Below are 16202 nucleotides of genomic sequence, written 5' to 3'. Positions count from 1 at the left end.
GAGAGCCCAAGCCCATCCCCCTGGTGCTGCTGCCCTCCCCCCCACCCACCAGTGATGCAGGACAGAGAAGATGGTTCAGGGAGCCGACCCAGCAGAGAGGGATTCTCTGCCATTTTAGCATCCCATCTTGGTCAGTTGGAGATGAGATGAACAACAGTACAGAGGGAAAGGGCACAGGACCGTAGCTGCCACAGCTAGGCTCAAACTGCTGTGGGAACACAAACTGGGGAAAGTAGGTCTCAGCCTGAGTAGAAATGTACTACAGTGGATGTCAGCCATTTATTTGCCTCCTTTGAATCTTCTTAATGCCTTCTGACCTATTTAATACCATACCCACTCTGCTCCTCATACAAGATATGTTGGATTGATTTTTCTCTAAATGTATGATGTATGTGATGATGTGTCCAGTGGATTTTTCTCAGGATTATCAACCACTTGGCACATAAGTGTAAAGCACATCTTTTGTTGGCACTCTGAGCCTGGGCTAATGCATATATTATACTGATAGCTGCAACAGAAATGGGAAAAAACTTAGTAATTCAAAGAACTGAATGTAATGTGTCTCCTTTAATCAACCTCACAATAAGAAAAAGCTTGTCATGCATGTTTGGTTTTGTATTTAGCTTGAATGCTCTAAAAATTATTTCAGTACTGAAAGGGACAGTTCTCCACCTCCTTTCCCTGATGATGTTCTCATCCCCTTCACTGTACTGGTTAGAGCTTATATGGGCTGGTGTGATCAGTCAGATCAATACTGGTCTGGCTGACTAGGTCTCTTACCTTTTCTGATTTAGTGAGCTGATTTAACTCATCACATGGCCTCATAATTGTGAAGGCATTGTAAGGGAGACAGTGGGAACAGATAAGTAGGGTGGGTAGGAAGGCTCTGCTGTCTTCAGTGGCTGCAAATTCAGCCTTAATGATTTGCTAGGTATTTCACAGCAAGACAGAGCTAATAATGGGGCTAACCACATACCATAGTCCTTAAGACTGTAAGTTTTGTAAAAAAACAAAAACAAAAAAACAAACCAACAAAAACCCAGGAAAACTTCAAATGTGGAAAATGTTCTTGTTCACAGATCACACCATCCAGTCTGTTTTCTGCTGCTGCTGCTGCTGCACAGTACAAAAAAGGTATGTGAAATGCTTTAGCTTTTCAGCAACCAGGATGATAAAAATACCTACGCATAAAGAATTTCTTAAAAATTCCTCTGTTTTCAGTAGAACTGCTAATTATACTGAACTTTAAAGACACTCTACCCTGCATATCCCTAATGAAGGCATATATGTCCATGAATATTTTTATGTGAACATTTATAGACACGTGTTCACACAAATGCTTCATGTTTTTCAAAATCAGAGCAATGAGAACAAAAATGAACCTGGACCCTGATAATGGCCTGGTGACCCAGTACTCAGCCTCACAACCAGACGTTTCCTATGCATCTACTTGGAAGTGCAGGGTAAGTAACATTTTGGCAGGTGAAAATAGAGAATTGAGGTGATGTGCCATATGGTGGCTTAGCACCAGAACAAGCAGACCAGTAACTAACTCTTGAGCATGTAAGGTTCTTTGTTGCATAGAAATTATAGAGTAAAGGTATCTGATGATTCGTACTGATGTAAATACAGGGTCACAGTGATGTTTCTTAAGCAAGCTGCCACAGACAAGGTGGTTCCTTCTCTTGCTTTTGGGTTTGGGTGATGGAGATGGGAGAAGTGGGACGTCCCTGTTGGGCAGATGTAAGATCACCTTGCTCAGCTGGCATGTGAAATATCCGCCTCAGTTTTACTAAATCTAAATTGAATTAAGCTGAGTTTTCCAAGCAAAACTAAATGCAAAGCTAGAACCTAACGTGGTGCAAAAGAAAAATATGATGTTCATGCTGATTTGCTAAGAAAGTCTACAATGTCGTCTGTATTAATTCTCTAGATAAATGACCCAATTTCCAGACATTGTAACTCCACTGATTTCAATGCTGTTCTGCTTTTACACCAACTGAGGAGCTGTCCTAGCATTCATACCATGTAGAAGTCACCCAGTTAGGTAGATGGCTTGTTTAGTTTATTAATAACCAGACTTTCCATTGTCATTTTGGCTTCTACACCAAACTACTCAAACGTAAGTCTTGTTTTACGAGTGATGAGGTGATAGGGCTTTACAAGGGGAAGTAATAACCATAGCGAGCCCTTTTAGTTACTGAGACAGTATAATAGCAGGGGAATTAAGCAAGCAATAGTTGGGAGAAAAGAATAATTGAGAAAGATACTTCTTTTTCACTAGCGTAAGAGGCAATTGCAGTTAAAAAAAAAGCCGTTACCTCCTCTACCTGCTGAGTCCTTGGAAGACTACACAGAAAAACCCAGGGTTATTGCACTCTATGACTTTTTTGCTAGAGGACGCTCAGATTTGCCGCTCAAGAAGTCAGAAGAATACATTATCCTTGAACAGTATGACCCCCACTGGTGGAAGGCAAGAGACAAACATGGGTAAGAGAGTGGATATCTATTTCAATTTCCCTACAAAGGAAGAAGAAAACTTAAAACACTTCCTGCAAAAGCAAGAAGATAGAATGAGACGTGTGATAGTTTGGGGGCAGGTTTTAACACGTTCAGCTATGTATGAGGCACATGGATTGACCAGGCAGACTTTCAGCAATGTTTGGTGCCCCAGAAATGGGTAGGGAATCTAGAATCTGTTGGGAATTCAGAGTAAAGTCCTAGACTCAGTAATTTCCTGAGCAACATAAGGGCATTTGAGGACCATGTGAATCACTGGGCTCTGAGCCATGTGCAAATCCAGCTTTCCATAATTCAAGTGCTTTACAATGCAGTGTATATATATAAACACTTCTTAAAGACCAGAGAGATTATTAAGACACGTGCCTAAAACAAAATCCCTGATCCAAAATTCCTGGATGCTTTAGAGAGCCAGATAACTTCAGTTAGGATCCTTTCCATGTTTATGTTTGTTTCATGTCATTCCCGTTTCTCCTTTGCACGCTTTTCAGCGTATCCTGTGCTATGATGTTGGGAATACTACTCTCAGCACCTGTCCTAGGTGACTAGGTGACTTTTTCCTTTCAGTAGCCATCCACAGTTGTGGGGCAGAAAGTTTGTGCCTAGGATGAAAGGACTCAGACTTCAATTCCCATGCTGGGATTCTGTGTCTAACAGCATAGCCAATAGCATAAGGAACGTTTGTAATTTAACAAAAGGAAAATGTATATCTTAAGCCTATTAATGTTTTAGACCATACCGTAACATTATCCCCCAATATCTTGTTTCAGAAATGAAGGTCTAATTCCCAGCAACTATGTTACTGAGAACAAGAAAAGTAATTTAGAAACATATGAGTGAGTACCCTTAAAAATGATATTTATGCTTTCTTTTCTAAAAATGGATTGCAGCAATATATTTTAGTGCTTGATCCCTCAATCTTTATTAGACATGAACAGGCGTTTATCAAAAGCTTTTTTTGGTTACAAAACATTACTCTTAGAATGAATTAACGATTTTGATTTGGAACTATTTGCTCAGAGAGTGTAATGTGAAGTTACAAACACTGAGCAGTTCAGTAACATTCATTTTCATAAATCATAATGTCAGAATACAGATGTTTACTATTTCTGTAGGCTCGCTACATAATGTTTCTATATTCTGATCTTTCTGTTGTGAACATGTAATTAATTGACTAGAAGAAAATTCCAGTTATTTCAACCTCATTTACTGGAGAGAAGAGTAAAATTCTGCAAAATTCTAGAGAAGAGAGGCTTGATGCAGCATCCAGGACTGTAAATTTCATCACGGATTGGCGTAACTATTTCCTAGGCTTTCTTTTGTTTGAGCTCATATTTAATCACAGTGAATGGAGAAAAAAGTTGTCACATTTACAATGGTCTCATAAGGTCATTCCAAATTAAGAGATATTTATATACAACAATAGTTCTGTTCAGGTTTTTGGACTGGGAGTAGTGGAGCTATTAAGATGGATTATTTTTGTGAAACAGAGCAAACGTTCATTTTTATTGGCTGAGATTATCTTCTTGTTGCAGGTGGTATTGCAAATACATAAACAGAAGCCAGGCAGAACTTCTTTTGCGCCAGAAGGTAACTGAGCTTATACAGAGAGCTAACGATATCTAGAAAGATCTATCAGCAGAAGCATCAAGAGCATTACCACAGTCAAATCCAAATCTGCTTGATGTGCAGTAAGAGAGAAAGTACTTTAAAATAAAAAGGCTTTCTGGGTTAAGTATATGGTGCAGATTACCCAGACTTCACAGAGATTTAAGTTGTAGCCCCAGCAAATTCTGTGTAGATTTTCCATGCTAGATAAATTGAATTACATGCAGTTTACTGTGCTTGTCTTTTGTATGAAATATTGAAGACTGAAATTCATGTAGTAAGTAAATTAGTGAGGTTAGCAGAGCTTAAAAAACCCCTTGTGTCCATTTTGCCTTCTACTCCCTATCGGTTACCAAAGTGCCTAACTAGTTAAACTCCTTAGGACTTTGTTCAAGGACTAACACAGGGCTTAGACAAAACAGACCAGAGAAGAACATCTCAGATAGAATTGTTTCACAGTATTACAGATTTTTTTAATAAATCAAGGTATTTTCACTAGTTCACACTGAAAAGTATAATTCAAATTATTTTTTAATAATTTATTTAAATTATTTAACCTTATTCACCTAAATTATTTAATAATTCACCTAAATTAAATAATATAATTATTTAATTGCCTGGCACTTACTATTTTCCCTTGGATAATTTTGTTCTGCTATGTACCTCCTATGTTCAATTCCCATTGTCCACTGCTTTATTCCACTCCCAAATAGTCATAAGTATTCCACAGAATTTGGTAATCAGCTGCAAGTCCTATCTCAAGGGAGGATTATTCATGCTCAAAAGCAGAAAATAACTCTACTTGGATTACTTTTCAGTCCAAAGAAGGTGCATTTGTTGTTAGAGATTCAAGCCAACAGGGACTTCTTACGCTGTCCATGTATTCACGGGCTAAAGGGTGAGTTGCTCTGAATGGTTAAAATTTGAATCAAGAGGTGGTGGAAGAGTTTCCCCAAACTTGTTAGGATAAGTGGGCAGGTTGGACACGCAGTGCACAGCAGCAGAGAACCACTGGGGTGCTGTTCATGCAGAGTTAATTACCCTATGTGCAGAAAAGATGACAGTGGGCAGTGGCTCTGGGAGTCAGGGTGCAAATGTCCTGCCAAGACAAGATTAACTGCACTCATTGAAATCCTCAAATAATCTGCTGTGAAAGCCGTGCACCCCAACCACATAATGCAGGCAATAAGACCTTACATTTGCATCTTCCTGCCTCTTTTTCTACATGAAGCATCACGAATACCACACCACACTGCCGCAGCCTTTGGCTGCTGCACTGAACTGCTTCTGTTCTCCACAGGCTCTGTGCACTGTAAATTCATCCCAGACTCTGCTGTCCCCAAACTTCTGGGTTTTTTCCTAAAATAACCTCACGTCCTCACTGTGCAGTCTTACTTCTTCTTTTGCCAGAGGACTGCCAAAGGACTCGGGGGGGGGGGGGGGAGATAAAAATATATGTATACGTATATATATATGTATATATGAATATGTTTTTAACTTTTGGGGGGAAACTCAGGTAATGAGTATATTAATTTTAAAAGCTTAGATTCAAATAAGTACTGAATTGGGAGGAACACTATGGCTATTTCTTGTGGATGCAACAATACAGGGGTAAATACTTGTGCAATAAAAATCATTGTGCAATATCTCACAAAGCTGGGAGAGAGATCATTGAAGGAGGCTTTGGGGTTTTTTTCCTGAAAGTGTCCCAGATACACACAGCCATTTTAAGTCAGGAATTCTACCCCAAGTTTTCAGATTTTTCTGTGCTTTTTTTCAAAGTGAATTTTAATCAGATTTATAGTATAAATTATTGTTACTGAAAATTATAATCCTTTGTTGATTTCAGAAGTCATAGCGAAGATATTCGACATTATCAAATTAAGAAAAACCACTTGGGACAATATTATGTAGCCGAAAAATATCTCTTTTCATCTGTTCCTGAACTCATAGAGTATCATCAACACAATGCTGCAGGTAATGCATACAAGCTGATAAGGTTTTACAACTGATGATTTGAAGCTCCTCAGGACTTTGAGAGATTGGAAATCACTCTTCTTCTGACACTTTCCTTATAAAAAGAGACCCAAGTTTTTCTGTTGCTAATTAATACAGATAAGCCATGATCCTTTCTGCCAAAGTCATAGCTGTGGTGTGCACATACCATGGGGGAAGTGAAACTACCAAACTCATCTACATGTATTAAACGAATTTTACAAAGCTAGAAGCCTAATCTATTTACCTGCTCTGTATTCTCTTGGTTCATATTTGACTGAGCGGGACTTGTCTGAAATTCGATCATAATTCTTGACTTGTCTGCAACAAGCACTTGCATGTATGCAAGCAGGAGTTAAACTGTGCATCACCAGGGAGAATTCAACTGATTTAAGCAAAAACCCAACCCCACCCCAGCAATAATTAAAGGCAGAATTAGGGAGCACAAGGACTCTAACACTGCTTTGCAGCCTACCAGAGTTACCACCTCTAATTGTTGGCTGATGGCAGCCTTTTAACATTAAAAAATACCCTTTATCTTGGTTCTGCCCATCATTTCAATACAATATAAAATGTTTTTACCCTAAATGAGTGGAGATGGGAAAGCACATAGAGATTCCTTGCACTAGTGCGGAAGGAAGATATGGGAATAGTCACAGCCTTTTGCTGGATGGAAGAGGATTGTAGGAAGCACGTGAAGCAGAAAAGGACCTGAAAGTAACACTGGGAAGAATGAATGAACGCAGGGAGTCCTTGGTGAGTCCACTGGTACTGTTGGCTCATGAGTTCAAAGAAAATGAATGACAGACACAAAAATATTTCTTGCAATGGGGAAACAATCCTGAGAAATCTTGCTGGAAGAGACCACTTAAGTGGCTGATATAGTATTGTAGTACTCATTTATTCAAGATCACTAGAATCAGACAAACAAGCAAGAGTATCAGTTGTATGAAGGTATAGATATTTTTGTAGCCAGGGCCCTACTGAATAGTCTTCCTCCATTTCTTCTCACTGTAGTGTTTTATCCAAACAAGCTGTAAGGAAAAGTAACCTCAATAAATGTACATCAGATTCCAAATATTTTTGTTTGAGAAGAAGTACGATACAGTGTACTTTAAAATGGAGTAATTGGTCATCAGAATATTGTTGCTTTGTCCCCTACAGGTCTTATCACTCGTCTTCGACATCCAGTTGGATCAGCTGGATGCTTTTCACCAGCAACAGCAGGACAGAATTATGGTAAATATTTTATCTTCTTTTGGTGGAGATTTAGATATTTGCCTAGGCAAGAATTTAGATTGCATTCACCTAGCTAATAATTAAGTCATATCTGTGAAATTTCCTGGTAACAGGAAACACGTAAACAGCTGTGTATTCACCAGAAATGGACACTCATTTCCTCATAAGGTGTCAGTACCAAATGAGACAACTGAAATGAGTAGTCCTGTTCGGTGACTGTTGTGCTTCTGTTACAACCACCACTGCATTTCAGAGCTATCTGGACTTTTCTAAGCAGGCCTAAGACTCAAGTATACATTTTAATAGCTTTTCAAAGGCTATTTGATTTATTTAAATGCTTAGGAAATTGAAATTCATATTATTTATGAGGACTTTCATTGTAAGCTCTGCAAGTTTTAGAAATAAGAACAAAGTCTTATATAAAATTATAATAAACAAGCAATAAATGCCAGTTTTGTATATATAGCTCAGGCATTTCATACCATCTGACTCATAATAGGAACCTCCAAAACTGAGTGCCTTTCATGTTCCCATGAATCTCAAGGCTTAATATTTCTGAAGGGTGAAACTATTGTGGTTATTACAATAGGGGCATCCAGTAACTACTTCTGTAGCTATACTACCCATCCAGAACTGGTTCAGTTAAAAACGTCACATAGGATAATGCTAAAAAAGTTCTTGTATGTAATCAAAGCTGAACACTTGGCTTATCTTCAAGCCTCTGACATTCCTACATTAAGCAATTTAAACACTAATCACATTTTACAAGCTGTAAAGTAACATTCATATATAAACGCATGTGGAAGTTTTCAGATTATTTAAAACTCATGCTAGAGCCAATGAACAATTGTGATGTTTCGTTGTGTGCATTAACTGCAAATAGCAAGGCATGTCTCCTGCAGCATGGTTCAGGAAAGATGGCCTGATTATTGTAACATATTGCATTGCTTTTATAGAGGAGTGGGAGTTAAACCCATCCGAACTGAAGTTCATGAAAGAGCTTGGGCGTGGGCAGTTCGGAGTCGTTCAGCTTGGTAAATGGAAAGCAACCATCAAGGTTGCCATCAAGACAATCAATGAAGGAGCAATGTCTGAAGATGATTTCATCGAGGAGGCCAAAGTGATGATGTGAGTACAAAAGCTATTATATCTGGCAGCTGACATTGAGATGATCAATAATGGTGGATGTGCAGGTGTCGTGATTTAAGCCCAGCTGGCAACTAAGCCCCACACAGCTGTTTGGTCATTCCCCTGCCCTAGTGGGATGGAGGAGAGAATCAGAAGAGTAAAAGAGAAAACTCATGAGTTGAGATGAAGACAGTTTAATAGGGAAAGCAAAAGCCACGCATGCAAGCAAAGCAAAGAATTCATTCACCACTTCCCATCGCAGGCAAGTGTTCAGACATCTCCAGGACAGGAGGGCTCCGTGATGAGTAACAGTTACTCAGGAAGACAAACACCATCGCTCTGAACATTCTCCCACCTCCTCCTTCTTCCCTCAGTTTTTTATGCTGAGCATGATGACATATTGTATGGAAGATCCCTGTGGTCAGCTGGGGTCAGCTGTCCCAACTTCTTGTGCACCCCGAGCCTACTCGCTGTGGTGTGTGGGGTGAGGAGCAGAAAATGCCTTGTCCCTATGTAAGCACTGCTCAGCAGTAACTAAAACATCACTGTGTTATCAATGCTGTTTCCAGCACAAATCCAAAACACAGCCCCATACCAGCTACTAAGAAGAAAATTAACTCCATCCCAGCCAAAACCAGCACAGCAGGACAGAAAGGCTGATATAAAGGTCTGAATTGTACTGACGCAGATGTTCACAGTGCCGGTTGCCAGACGCTTTTGTTAGAGCATGCAGTGCTTTGTGCTGTGGAGCTCAATGGGGAGTGAATGTAATGGCAAATAAATGTACTTCTAATACTATTGTTTCATCTATAATTCAGCGCTTCTAGGACCACTGGCAGAGTTCATACCTAACTAAAGCTTTTGAGAAACTATATTACCATTTCTCCTAATTTTGCAAATTAGGGAAGTATTCAGACCAGGTCTTGGCACAGCCTGGAAGAGAAGAACCGTTGCAGCATCACATCCCCTGCCTGGAAGCCAGGCACACCTAGACCTTTCCATTTCACATCATCCAAAGCAAGCTTTGCATTCACTGCATTTATGTAACTAGTGAACAATTATGAATTCAAAGAATTAACTTTTTGGAGGAAATTGTATGCAGGAATGTGTTAGTGAGTGGGACAGCTCTGAGGCCAGTTGAATTGAATACTGTTTATCAAGCACTGCAAGTATTTTTCAGAACCATCATGAGAATCAAAGGTCTAGTTACCTGCCAAGGATAAATGCTAGACTGTCTAAAATTCACTTTTAAACAGGAAACTCTCCCACCCGAAGCTGGTCCAGCTTTACGGAGTGTGCACACATCGCAAGCCTCTCTACGTTGTGACTGAGTTCATGGAAAATGGCTGCCTGCTCAATTACCTCCGGCAAAGACGAGGGAAACTTGGCAGAGACATGCTGCTGAGCATGTGCCAGGATGTCTGTGAAGGGATGGAATACCTGGAAAGAAATAGTTTTATTCACCGTGATTTAGTAAGTGCAACAGGTTTTCTGAGGTTCTTGACAAATATCGGCAGTACAGAATGTGCCACTGCATTTGGTGGGACACTGATGTGACCTCTAAGACTTCTAGGATTTAACAAGCCAGCGGTGTTTTCCTGGCTAACCAAAACCTTTCAGCTGTTCTTTTGTCCATGGACAGCTGGAAAAATGACTTGAGAGATCAGAGAAAATTAGGGTATTAGCATGGAGCAGGCTGTTGTTAGGACATCCCAATGCAAGAGTATTATGCAGTGATCACAACACAACCAAAATCACAGCAGTACAAAAGGTCAGCAACAATGAGGATTTTTCTTTTTTGACAAAATCTTTTTCTATCTGTGTTTTTTTCTGCTCCCTGCTACCTCACCTTGATGCTGGGACGTATGGGTGGCTTTTCTACCCTACCCCTCGTAGACAGGGAATCATAAGAGAAGAGCTTGTTTCTTTACTCTCTGCTTTCTTTTCAATGCTGTCATTTGGATGCAGAGAGGAAATCTTCCTGTGCTCCTCCCTAGCTGCCTAAAGAAATAGAAAATCTTGAAAATTTCCAAGGAGTTCCTAATTTCTGTATTGAAAAAGTCACAAAACAGTTTTTAAAAGCTCACATTGAGTGTCCTAATGCTAGTGTCCAGGAAAATATCACCTTGGATAACTAGACTCTGCAGCCTAAAATTTATTTTACTGTGCAAAAATATTGCAACTCATACTACAAGCATTTAAGCAGATTATATGCTATGTACATATAACTACACAGTAGTGAAATATGTTCGCTGACTCAGAGCCTGAAATTCACTTATATTTTTGAGCAAGACACTCATCTCCTTTCAGAGTATAAACAGTATAAGCTGAAACAAAAGTAGTCATCTGATGTATTTGTCTTAAAATGCTTTAGCACACATTTCAGATATGTTTTTCTCATTTTTCCCAGGCTGCAAGAAACTGTTTAGTCAGTGCGGAGCACATCGTTAAAGTATCTGACTTTGGCATGGCGAGGTATGAGGCTATTGACTCAGGCTTCATGAGTACCTGTTCTCAGTCAGCTGCTTGTTTTGCTGATTTGGGGAATCCCACTGTGGTCAATTTTTGAATTTTGGTGAAAATTATAATGTCGTTAAGCTGTTGCACTGTAAACCCAACATAGCGTCTTCCTCTTGCTATTGCTGAGTTTAAGACAGGCAAACAAAGTGCCAGATAAACTTCAGAAGTATTTATGGACAGAGAAATGCCCATGGTGCACAGGGCTGCTAGAAACAGGTTCTCCAACTTTTCTCAGCACTGGGGAGGACAGAAGGTCCCTAGGGACAGATCTGGGTGCTGGTGCTGACCTGTAGAGGCTGCCGTGTTGAGTAGATCAGGCAGGAGGCAGGCAGGACCAGCAAGATGGGCAGGAAGTGTGATATGTGCTGCTCTAGCAGGGAAGTGGTTTTTCTGCTTTATGAGAGGACCAGCCAAAAAGGGGAAAGACAGCACGACACACTCTTACAAGCACACAATGGAGTAACTTAGCTTTGCCCTTACAGGCTTCCCTCACAGGATGTGCTATATTTTACAGCTGAGCTGACTGAACGAATGACTGCTACCCAAAGGGGTTGTCTCACTCTTTCCTTCTTTCCCTTTGCAAGCCCTGCACAAAGCTCTCCACTTCTGTGTTTTACTGGCTGGTTTTTGTTCTGGATTAGTAGACTGAATTGGCTCACTTTGGAGGCAGATAATCTTGATAATCAGGCAGTGGGTAGCTCTGAGCAGGATGTGGTGGTGACATTCACCTTGTGCTGCTTACCTTCCCCTTTGGTTTTGCCTCCTATTTCTAACCTAAGGTTACAACACCCTAGCAGTTCATAACTAAATACTTGATTTCTGTCAATGTGATCTCCTTTAAAAGGGGCTTTAAAAGATGCCAATGCATTATGTCTTCCATGAGAACAAATGTGTAGCGCACATCTGCTGTCTGCTCAGGAACATTAATACTGAGAAACTGTGCATACTAGCCTTTTAAAAAGCTGCCCTATAAATGCCTGTATTAGGCACTTCTTATCTGGGAGGTCAGCTCCTATAAGTTTGTGCAAAGAATCATAGAATCATAGAATACCAGTTTGAAAAGCACCTTACAGATCATCTGGTCCAACCTTTCTAGGCAAGACATGACCTAGATTAGATGTCTCACCACGCTGTCCAGCTGTGTCAAATGTTGGAGAGTCGACCACTTCCTTGGGGAGGTTATTCCAATGGCTAATGGCTCTCATTGTGGTCACCAGGGACAAACAGGGTCTAGGGCAAAGGAAATTACTTTTCCAGTGCACCAGAGCTGTTGCCTTGTATGTGATGAATGTTTCTTTCTGTGATGCTTCTGTAACAATGTGCCAGGTATTACATCTGTGAGGTTTGGTAGTGATGAAATGTAGTCCTCTACCAGTACTGTTTGGGTGCAACAAGTAGTGTTACAGTGATAGCATTTACTTGATTTTAAATTGACACTGTAATTTTATGAGATTATAAGCCATCTATGGAGATGTCACTGGAATTGCTTGCACTTCAACTATCATTCAACCATGTGCTGTCTCCTGTTATTTTTTAGGTATGTCATTGATGATGAATATATCAGCTCTTCAGGTGCCAAGTTTCCAGTCAAATGGTCATCTCCTGAAGTCTTTCATTTCAAAAAATACAGCAGCAAATCAGATGTCTGGTCATTTGGTGAGTTGACTAGGTGAATGTACAACATACCGTGCTTCCCTAAAACTACTGATGTGATTTATGAAAGTGTAACTTCTTACTCATGCTTCCAATCTTAAGCTTTAGTTATTCCCATTTTTCAAGTCTTGCCTATATTGGACAAGTATGTTTCTCAATGGAAAGGCTCTATGCCTAAAAATTAGATTCTGACTGAAATGTGCATTCTTGTTAAGTCCCCATTAGCCAAAATGTATATTCATCTCAGTTTCATGGACCACCCTTGGCTGACTTAAAAGAGAGCAGGATTATATTAGTTGAAAATGGTTTTAGTTGCTCTCTTCATTCAGTTCAGGTTGCCCATATTTTCAGGCATTTTTCAATACACAAAAAATCAAGAGTGGTTTTTGTTCTTCTGGTGTTGTTAAATAGCTTGTGGGTTTGGGGTTTTTGTTTTGTCCTAAATATTTTGGTTCACTTCTAGGTGTACTGATGTGGGAAGTTTTCACAGAAGGCAAAATGCCTTTTGAAAGTAAGTCAAATTCTGAAGTCGTCCGTGAGATTTCTCAGGGTCACCGACTTTATCGACCACACTTGGCATCACATGCCGTGTACAGAGTCATGTACAGCTGCTGGCATGAGGTTTGTTGCCCTTTTTTCCTGTGGTATTACTTTATTACTAATTTGTAATGTGGGTCTAAAAGCAATCTTAAAAAAATGGGGCATTAAATCCTTATTTCACATCTGTGGCATCCTTAGTATCTCTTCCTGTGTTTTCACAAATCACACCTAGGCTTACAAGCCTCTATTTCTTTTGACTGTTGCATCTAATAGACATGAAGCACATCATCAGTACAATTGGTCTAGACCACCCCTTGTTTTGAATATGCCACAATCATCTTGCTTCTCTGCTGCATCAAATGTAATACCTTTTCCACACCTCTTTATCATGCTTTGCTTTTTCTAGCTCTGGTATAAATGATAAGCTTAATACATTCATACACAAAGTGAGCATGCCCACTAAATGTGGATTTTAAACCCCACTTTTCAGGTGTACATCAGTACCCTGTACATCACTACAGCTCCCAGACTGTGCCTCCTTCACCCTCTCCACTCTGATTTAGTATTTGATGTTCTGTCTCCAGTTCTCCAGCACCTATTTCTTTCTATATTGGTATCAAAACACTGATCTCATCAACTTCTCTATCAGAGCAGTCCTTTAAGGTCCCTCCTCCTCTAGTGTCTACCGGACATCTTTAATTAAAATCTTTAAAATCTTTAATTTTAAATAAAAAGCACTTTCAGAAAAGCTTTGTGTGCAATGCTTTCATGTAAACAGGCAGGCGTACACTTAGAGTAGCCAAGGAACCTTGTTGCTATCATTATCTACTTTATTCTCTCTCTCCTTTCTTGCCCATCTTTTAGCTCTATATAAAATTTGTAGACCTTGAGTAAAAAAAGCTTAAGAGGCTGAAATCTAAACTGCATCTAACTTGCAAGCAATCAAACTGCAAACATGAATGCCAGCCAGCAGAGGATGGGGAAGAAGTTCTCTCTTCTGTCTGCCATTAGCCAGGGCTTTGTTCCATGCTGAGCTTCAGTACATCAAATGATAAAGCAGAGACGACCCTTTTGCAACAACCCAGGAAACATTCCTGAGTATCTTGGTTTCCTGAGAGGTAGGGCTTTCCAGTGACCTGTTGCAGGGGTGAAGTCCTAAAGGAATTCTGGTCCAGAACTGATATAAATATAAAGAAATTTTAGGAATGCTTGGAAAAGTGGCTGTGCTCATGCTGCTGGTATCCTGAAGGAGAGATGATTTTTTTCCCCTCAAATCATAAACTTGATCTTTTCTTCTGTATTAATAAAAGAAAATGTAATTTTTAAGTGGTAGCCCATATGTGCTTGTAACCATCTTCTAAAGTCTGATACTATAATTGCGCAATCTGCTAATATAAATTTATCCTATGCTTTTCTTTTCAGAAACCTGAAGGACGTCCTCCTTTTGCAGAGTTAAGAGAGACCCTCACAGATATAAGAGAGATGAGATAATCAGAGATTTTACACCCATATATTTACTGAAAGGCTAGCATTAAGCATGTCAATAATGTATCTGGTACAGAAAACATCAGCCTTTTACAGCAGTCTCTACCTAAATCACCAGCATCCTATATATTGAAGTAGCTGTTTGGGCTTGGCCTTAGTTTTTACTTATTTGAGAGATATCTCAGGAGACTGGTTCGGGACTCTCAAGGCTTTGTTTTCATGATCACAGAGAAAAACCTCCTGTCTGAAAGAAGTAACCAAGCTAACTCACCTTATAGGCCTTTTTATTTATTCTTTTGGACAGAGCTACACTAATTCCTGTAACAAATTATTTGGTACTTTATATGACTCCTGCGCTAGGGAATACTGATTGGCAGCAGAAAAAGGGATGGAAGAACCTTTGATAAAGCTCTAGCTAGGTCGTGGTTAAAGGCAAGCCCTTTCACGCTGCAAAGCATCCAGCACTGAAGAAATAGAGCAGTGTTTCAGAGGGGGCAGCAAGCTAACTGACCAACTGCCAGAGCAGCATCCACGTGTGTGCCCATACCCACTGCTGAAGATAAAGGCAGGCAAAGGGAGCACAGGAAGCAGTCATCATTTAGCAGCTCCCACGACACATCTGAGCAGCTGGAAAGATGGAGCATCCCTGAAGCATTTCAAGGTGTCTTCTCTACCAATTCTGTATAAAAGGAGGAGAGTAAGGATTATTTTATCCAAATCTCTCCCACAGTTTTCCAGTAGTGTCTCCTATTCCTTGCCTGCTGCTGCCTACTCACATACCCACGCTTGCCTTAGTCCTTCCCTTGCAAGTGCCCAGAATGGTTAAGAGACAAGTTAAAGCTGGAACCTGACAGTAAAATGCTTTGAATTAGTCTAGCTCAGATGGATTCTGTGATACCTGACGTGGACAATGTCTGTAACCCTACTTCTCCATTATTAATCACTTTTAATTTTAAATCTTAATTGTGGTCGATAAAAATATAGAGAAGAAAAGGCAGATGAAGTTCATAATTGTTTAATATAAAATAGTCAGACCATTACAAATAAATAGGTTCTTCAAAATGTGATTGAATTTTTAATTATTTATAGGCAAATACATCATAATATTTAGTTTTATAGTACTTTGTAGACAAAATATGTAAAACACTAGCTAAAAAATGACCGAGTTCTGCACCATTTAATTTTTCATGTCCAAATTAAAAAAATAACTGTAACAACAAAATGAACTATATCAAACATCCTAAATTTTGAATTTCCAGAAGATGATGGCATTTCTTGGTCAAATTCACTCCTGGCATTAATCATTCATCTTTACTGCAATAGTATTATGACAGGTATCATCCTTTGGGAAAGGAAGTTGTTATTCCTGTTGTTTGAACAATTGGGAGAACCTTCAAACACACTTCTAAGGCATTTCTACTTTGAGCGAAGCATGATATACCTATTGTTTCATATAACAGAAAAATTGCCACCAACTGATGTCACTGTTTACTCTTATAAGCGACTTATTTACG

At 39.6% G+C, this 16202-nt stretch overlaps 1 protein-coding gene across 1 annotated transcript; it reads left to right on the top strand.

Annotated features, from left to right (window-relative positions):
* The first annotated feature begins 1050 nt into the window (after window positions 1-1050).
* On the top strand, window positions 1051-15751 carry LOC115610872 (tyrosine-protein kinase TXK-like). Its single transcript, XM_030492948.1, has 14 exons — window positions 1051-1134; window positions 1361-1463; window positions 2285-2490; window positions 3291-3356; window positions 4056-4110; window positions 4947-5026; window positions 5978-6105; window positions 7288-7362; window positions 8319-8490; window positions 9747-9963; window positions 10901-10965; window positions 12548-12666; window positions 13127-13284; window positions 14626-15751. Exons 1-14 carry the CDS (start codon window positions 1055-1057, stop codon window positions 14692-14694), a joined length of 1593 nt encoding a protein of 530 aa, XP_030348808.1. The 5' UTR covers window positions 1051-1054; the 3' UTR covers window positions 14695-15751.
* Window positions 15752-16202: the final 451 nt, after the last annotated feature.

Source organism: Strigops habroptila, chromosome 7, assembly GCF_004027225.2.
Source record: "Strigops habroptila isolate Jane chromosome 7, bStrHab1.2.pri, whole genome shotgun sequence".
Classification (NCBI taxonomy): domain Eukaryota; kingdom Metazoa; phylum Chordata; class Aves; order Psittaciformes; family Psittacidae; genus Strigops; species Strigops habroptila.
This window is presented reverse-complemented; position numbering and strand designations above follow the sequence as displayed.

Coding starts and splice junctions, on each gene's coding strand:
- LOC115610872 (XM_030492948.1), top strand. CDS start 1,055: ATGTGGAAAATGTTCTTGTTCACAGATCACACCATCCAGTCTGTTTTC. Junction 1,135..1,360: donor TGCTGCACAGTACAAAAAAG/GTATGTGAAATG, acceptor TTTCAAAATCAG/AGCAATGAGAACAAAAATGA. Junction 6,106..7,287: donor TCATCAACACAATGCTGCAG/GTAATGCATACA, acceptor TGTCCCCTACAG/GTCTTATCACTCGTCTTCGA.